General features: G+C 39.6%; 1 protein-coding gene across 4 annotated transcripts in view; it reads left to right on the top strand.

Moving 5' to 3' along the window:
• slc4a2b (solute carrier family 4 member 2b) overlaps positions 1–7,544 on the top strand; it is a 40,845-nt gene that overhangs the window by 7,941 nt on the left and 25,360 nt on the right. For 2 of the 4 annotated variants that reach the window (XM_032504266.1, XM_032504267.1), the window contains exons 2-3: positions 310–388; positions 5,223–5,394. In XM_032504266.1, the coding sequence (XP_032360157.1) occupies positions 5,335–5,394 (60 nt within the window). In that variant the 5' untranslated portion in view covers positions 310–388; positions 5,223–5,334. Of the gene's footprint in view, positions 1–123; positions 389–5,222; positions 5,395–7,544 lie in introns of those variants that run through there. The other 2 variants (XM_032504269.1, XM_032504268.1) reach the window with 2 other exon arrangements.

Below are 7,544 nucleotides of genomic sequence, written 5' to 3'. Positions count from 1 at the left end.
TGTGTGTGGGGGGGGGGGCGATGACAGATAGATAGATTTGTGTGTCTGAGCAGCAGCCTCTGACTCAGTGTTGAATGGGTTCTGGAGTCACATGGCTACTTGTCAGCAGGCTGGAGGAGGAAACATAATCCTGAGGAGGAAGGCTGCTGCTATCATTTCGTGCCTGTTGGTCTGAGAGCTGAGTGCACTCAGCTCGTTCGAGAGGCTGAGACCGCACATGATATTCATGGCTTCACATCTTTAACTCTTGTTTCTTTTGTCTCCCTATCTCTCCACCCTCTGTTTGTTTTTGCCCTGCACTCTGACCAGCCCCGGGTCTCTCTTTACAGCAGAGTTCAGAATTGCACTACAATGTCTGCGGTGGCTTCTCTGCTGTGAGCACACAAAGGTACAGTACAGTCATTGATTTCTTTTTATATTTCTTGCCCAGCTGTTATTTTAAAGTTGTCTTATTTGTCATATTGTCACTTTTACATTGCTTGTTGTTTTTCTATTTCATTTATTGTCAAGTTATTGCTTATATGGGTTAGTCCTCAATTAGGTGAGCAGAACGAGGTTTAATCAAATTTTAGATTATTCTCGTTAGAATCTCATGCTTGAACAACCATAACATGAGCACTATAAACAAATCCTGCACAGGTTACACAGCAGGGGGGAAAAGGCCTTTTAAACAAACCACTTTGTGACCATTTGAGTTGTAGTAGCACAAACATGCTCTTACACTCTTAAATCTTAAATTAGAGCCTTTAAAGGCCATGTTTTTGTGATGGCCATCCTGAATACTGTTGTCAAATCAGCATTCATAGCTACACAAAACAGACCTTATATTCTCTCAAGTGTTTCTCTTTTTGCTTTCTTAAACTCTGACCTATTTCTGTTTATCACACATTTTTCAGATATTGCATGTGTGTGTTCAGTGTGTCAGATAAAACATTAAGGCCACGAATAATCTTCACGTCACTTGAAACACAATCAAATGTTTCAGGAAAAAAACCCATGTGTTTTCTGCTAAAAGGAAGCAAAAGAAACAGTTTTTTGTTGTAAGCCCAGTTCTCTAATGAAACCTTACAACCACTTTCTTCCCTGTCATTGTCCTGTTTTTAAAGTACTGGCCTGTGTGCTGGTTGAGGTCTGGACACTGATCAAGCTGCTATTTCTGGACAGGCATTTATATTTGCAGTTTGTGTATTTTATTGAACTGTTCTTTAACTATGCTCTTTTTGATAGCATTTGTAGATCAGCATGCAGTCTGTGGTTGACACTCGCGTGCCAAGCTGCCTGTCTGAAGCCGGGCCGGCCGGGTGCCCTGGCAGATCACTGAGTTAAGACGCATGTAGGCTTGTGTCGTGAGTACGAGTCTGGCTCGTAACCTCTGTCCCGTTGTCTGACTGTCTCACCCCGTAATGTCATTTTGAGGAGCCAAAGATGTATTTTTGTCTATCTTTAACACTGAAGGTCACATGATATTAGAATGAAAGCTGTTAAAGAACAAAAAATATATATTTGAAATACAGATTTTGGCTTGAAAAACTCTTTTGCTCTTTTGGAAGTTGCTTTTGAGACGATTGGTGTGCCGACTCATCACTTCTCTCGGCTCCTCATGCAGATCCCTCCTCTAAATATAACAATAAATAGTAATACATTTTATTTAAAGGCGCCTTTCTCGGCAATCAAGAACACCGTACAGGGATACATAATTTTTGCTTTGTAGAGTATCTAAAAAATATCTAACTTCTCAGATTTTGAAAGGATGTTGTGTGTTTATCAATACTGAAAACTTACCAAAGAGACTTTGTGAGTTATATTTGCTGTTCCTCTGTGGAGGAGGTGAGTCATCACTAAGTGCTTATTTCAGATCTTAATAATAAAAAAATAAAAAAGTCAAAACTCATGCTCTTGAGTTTGATTGATCACCTTCTTCTAAAGGTATGACGCAAATGTCAACCTTACTGTATGGTGATAATCAGATACATTTCTGACTAGATCGGTTTAGTTAAAGTAAATGTTAATTGCTCAGAATCATTGCAATGTTGTTTCAGTAACTGTAAATAGCAGGGTTCTCACTATCAGCTGTCACAGAAGAAGTAATTTATTTTAATCTATATACAGAGAAGCTTTTTCCTAGTTTCTTAAAGGCATCCTTTAAAATAGTTGAGTGTATTTGGCTGCTCTTTTTTTTTCAGACCTGATCACTAAAAATTGCAACATGTTAAGCGCTTATGCCAGACACATCTGTAATTCAACAGAAACGGGACAACTGTAATTGGTTGTTACTTTCTACATGGCCCCTCTAGTATACTCTGCTCTCTGTAGGAGTGATAGATGAAGATGACTGTAATATCTTGCTATGCTGTGACAAGTTGTGTTAACCTATAATGTCACAGGGTAGACATTAAGACATTTTGTACTAACCCAGATTATTTTTGGAATACAGGTCTGGTCCAAGCATACACATGGTTTTTCAGTTAATTATTTCTGAAGTCTGACATTATGTACACTAGAAAGAATCCCAAAGTGCCCTGTTTCTATTTTTTTTTATACGTTTACAGCTCCTCCTTACCTTCCTGTTTTCATACTTACTTCCTCCCTGAAGGATAGTTTTCCTAAAGCTTTGTGTGTGCACATTTGAAGCTGTGGCTAAATCTCGCATTGAAAAATGGAAAAATTGTGCACACTCATTGCATTCTTTTAGGAACAGTTTGTAAGGTACTGTGCTTCTGGATGAATCTGGGAAGACATGATGAACTTCTTCCAGGGGAAACACAGAGCATCTTGTCCTCACTTCCTCTTGCACTGTCAGCATTCATCCATGTCCTTTTTGTAATTTCGGTTATTACATAAGGGACAACCAGTTCCTTTTTTTTATCAGGCCTGATTGTACCTGATTGCAGACATGAACATTTCAATCATTGAGGACCATGCATTAAAAAACAATTTTGTTCTTACCAAGACATTATTGCTTTCTGCTTGTGATCATTATTTTAATCTGTATTATTACAGCCAGGCCCTGAGGTAGATAAGCCGGTTCCCACAGTTTTTGCTCAGGATCCCAGGGTTCTGTAACTTTATCCCTGTGTAGCCAGCCCTGCCTCTTCCACAGTGGTGGGGTCTAGGTTTACTGAGAAAGTAATCTTAAAACGCATACAGGCTCTAACTCCAATGGACTCCTTTATCGCCGCCACAGCACAGAGTACAATGTCTCAAAGAAGTTAAAGTTGTTCTGAATAGAACAGCTGCTGGGATGTAATTAACATTTGGTGCAGTGATTACTACTTTGGCAGAGCAAACCAAAAGCGTTGCCAAAATATTGTGTAGTCTGCTCTGTGTCTCGAGTCTCTTTGGCAAGGGATGTCATCTTCATGAATCCACATAGTTTACTGTCCAGCTCCTAAATACTTACTGCACTGCATTTAATCTCTTGTCACTTATTGTGCTAAATGAAAGGACCTATCAGAAATCCCTCAACAAGGTCACTGATATGATTGTAGTCGGGCAGTAGGAAGGCTTATCGTTTCTTTGATAGCTACTGTTGGAGAGCCAGAACAGGATTTCTAACTGACACTGGAAAGGGAATCAAAAGAGGGCCCTCCTCTGCTTTTAGACTAAAGGAAAACTGCTGTTCTGTTACAAATTGTGCTAGTGTCATGATTTTTTTCAGAAGTCGTACGGGGATGAGGACTACCGGTACCAGGGTTCCTAGTATATTCACATTTTTTTGTTTGCTTTAATTAATTTAGATATTAGCAATACATTCTCCACCATTTGGACTTTAACAATTTATACCGATATACTATTGATTGATCTTTGCAGCCTAACATAACTATACCTAAGAACTAGTGGTGCAATTAAAAATGTTCTTGATGCATTTTTTGTTTATGCTTTAAAATAATAAAACAAAATAGTCACATTTCTTAAAGCCCAAAGTTACATCTTCAAATGTCTTGTCTTGGCTGACCAACAGTCTGGAACCCAAAAATATTTAGTTCATAATCATTGAAGAGAGAGAGAAAGAAAAACAACATATTTGACATCCCGAATCACTGAATTTTTGGCACTTTTTATAAAAAGAACAATGACTGAAACGATTTATCGGCAATGAAAATGGCTGAATTAATTCTGATTACCTTTGGATTCCTGTGGTTGTATGTCATACAATGGCGACACGCGAATGCCTGGGGTGGAGGTTGGCTGAGGCTTATGCCGCCGCTTATCAGAGTCCTCTGCACGGTAGCACTGGCTTATCTTGTTCTTATCTGACTCTAATGGTTAATAACCTTGAATGAGGGTGAGGAAGTGCTGCATGGCTTAAAATCAAGAATTATAAAAATGAAAAAAGATGATGTCTCTATTTTTTAAAAGCATGTTTGGTTTATTCTACCACATCATAATGTCATCGTAAAACAACATTCAGTTTAGGCCATTTGTGTTTCTAAAGTGGGTTTGGGGACTCAAAGGTACTTAAGGGGCTTCCAGGAAATCCTGAAACTGTTGATCACTCCTTTAGTGGAGCCCTTCAGTGAAGCATGTTGCTTTGCACTTCAGCACACACAAGAAAGTCAGCACTTTATGAGGTTAAAGTCCGTATTAGCATTGTCATTGTGAGTACAGGTAAAGCCTCACAGAGCTGCAAGCATGGCTAAATAAAGTAATATAACATAATCTCAAAAATGTAATCTTCATATTTAATATTTGGTTGCGAATGGTTTGCAGGCAATGATGGATGTCTTTGACCCATAGACATCAGCAATCACTTCATTGCTGGTGATGCTTTACCAACCCTGTGCTAAAGCAGTCTTCACTTATTTGGGAACATTTGGCCTTCAGCCTGGTTTTCAGCAGTGAAACACATTCTCAGTTAGGGGATGGAACTGTCCTCTGTTTTGCTCCTAACAAGTTTTTGGAATCCTATTCCTGCTGAAATGTCCTAAAATTGGAAGATCATGTACAGTATTAGAAGGGTTTCAGTTTGAACACTGCTCATCCAATATTCATGTAAAATCAGCACTTCAACTTCATATTCATTGTTTAATTTCAAATCTAACGTGTCGGAGTAAAGAGCCAAAACGATTAAAAATACACCGCTGCCATTATACTTTCTGCCTGCACTTCATATTCTGGGATTACTGGCCCACAGCTAAAGTATTTTAGCGGCATTGTTTGCCTTAATGCTATAAATCTCCAGCTTCAGCTGTGCTAACCCCTGGCTCTGTATCTGTCTCCAGGTTATGCTGCCCAAAAGCTGTCTGAGTCCCAGTGAGAAAGAGAAGGGCTAAAGCCTCACCGATCCAAAACAGCTTCCCAAAGCCTCTCCAGCAGCGATTCCACTGTGGGGCCATGAGCAACCCCAGCGCTCCCAACCAGATAACGGATGCCGTGGCATCAGTTATTCACAGTGTAAGTATACACAACCACATACAGAAAGGCCTCAGTCTGCCCCGTCAGGTCAGTCTCCGGCATCGTCAGCCACATGATAAAACACACGAGGCAGAGTTGGTGACCCTGGTGACAAACCTGGCTAAATGCTGCTCAGGAGGAGATGACGCTAAACTTTGCAGTTTGTCTTTTCATACATGAGACATTAGTGATTTAGCATGTAACTTTCCTCTACTTGATTTCATATGCTCCCTGTGCTGGATTTATGCTGCATCAGCTCCCTCAGTCCTTTCTGGCATCAGAGTGTGTGTATTTTGGACAGTGCTGTTCCCTCCAGAGCTATTTGTGTACAAATCTAGTCACATCCAAGAGCCAAGTCCTTGGCAACATACCCTACTTCTGACTGCAAAAAAGTAAAATTCAGAACAGTTAAAAACACTTCAGATCTGCACAGAGAGCTGCTCCTGTTAAATTGTTCCTTTTCATAACTTACTTACTCTTTTCTTTAAGTCGGTGGGTTGCCAGTGTTGGTAACACTAAAATAATATTGAATATTATTAAAAACATGATTGAATGGCTGCTTGGGGGGGATTGATGTGATAAACATGCTGCCCAGAGGGCAGCTGGTCAGCTGCCAAAGAAAGCTACATTCCCCAAACAGAGGTTCTCAACAAGTTAATCTTAGGATGATTAAGATGCTGCAGCAGAAAATATCACAAGCTTTAAGGAAAAATTGCCCCATATATTTCAACATCATCTGTTTGCGATGGTTGTTGAATTCCAGAAATTATGTTCAATGGCATTCCAGGAATTATGAGGATTGCATCTTTTTTTTTACTGATTTACCAACCTCTCTCAACCTTTCTAGTGTTCTCGTGAGTTAAGGATTTCTAAGTTTCCTAGAATGGCTTTCAAGAGCCCAAATTGAAGAGTGTTCACTGAGCTGTTGGTTGATGAGTAGGTGAGTGGAAATAATGATGTGTATAGCGCAGTGGGAGCAAAAAAAAGACATTTTCCACTCGGTAACAAGCCATAGAGGTGACTTCAGACCGACTTCTGATGAAGTTTACCTTTTTATCATACTTTTGAGAGTTTGTTTCTGACTGAAAGAACACATTCTTAAGTTCAAACTGCCCTTTAGATGCAGGGTAATCATTTGGCAGCACCCGAGCTGTAGGTTCTTCACTGCAACACCAAAGTAGGAAATGCTTACTTTCCCTTAGCTTTGCATTTTTGTAAGTGTGCTGTCAGCTGCTTCCTTTTTCAATTTTGCACAACTGTGACCATGCTGACAACCACTATCTACTATCTACCTGCCTGCATTTGGACATAAATAATATACATGCTACAATGCTCCAAACACTATAAAACACCCTAAATGTATATCTTAACAACAAATCTGTCTAATTCAATTATTATAACTATTTTTTAATTATTCTTTCAGTCACTACAGTGTACACCTCCAACACAAAATTCCACAATAAATAAAAAAAAATTAATAAACTGACATCACATATTAAGTTTAAGTATTCCTATGGTCTCTAAACAGAATTACACTAGTCACATATGCATTGCATACATCTTTGCAAATAAAATATGGTGAAATAAGTAAGAAGTACAACATATCTTCAGAATGTCAATACTTTTGGGCAGTTTTGTCTTCATATCAGCTATGTGAGGTTTTAGAGAAAGTCTACCTTTCCAATGAAAATTTTCTTGCGAACCCGGCCATTGATGTAAAACATTGCTACTACCAACCGAATCAGTGGGAGCCCTGTGCTTGTTTGCCTACAACGAGACGGTCCCATTGAGGAGTGATGGGCGGCAGCAGCACCAGAAGTGTGTTTCATGTGTCCTCAATTTAGTTTTTGTTGCATTTATTGCAGAAAACCACGTTTTGCATGTGATGTAAGAAATAAAAGCATTGTCCCAGTGCTTTTGATGCTATATCAGGACATTCTGCCTTGACTTTGATCCAGAATGCCGGCAGAGATGTAACTGTGCTGCAACATGCACATCTAGGTCAACAGGGTGGGTGTGTGTGTCCGTAACACCAGATACTGACTTTTTATTGTGGCCAGCCTAAGGCACACCTGTGCAATAATCATGTCTAATCAGCATAGTGATACGCCACACCCGTGAGGTGGATGGATTATCTCGGCAAAGGAGAA

This window comes from Etheostoma spectabile, chromosome 22 (genome assembly GCF_008692095.1).
Source record: "Etheostoma spectabile isolate EspeVRDwgs_2016 chromosome 22, UIUC_Espe_1.0, whole genome shotgun sequence".
Classification (NCBI taxonomy): domain Eukaryota; kingdom Metazoa; phylum Chordata; class Actinopteri; order Perciformes; family Percidae; genus Etheostoma; species Etheostoma spectabile.
Note: the sequence above shows the minus strand (reverse complement) of the source record. Positions and strands in the feature narration are given on the sequence as shown.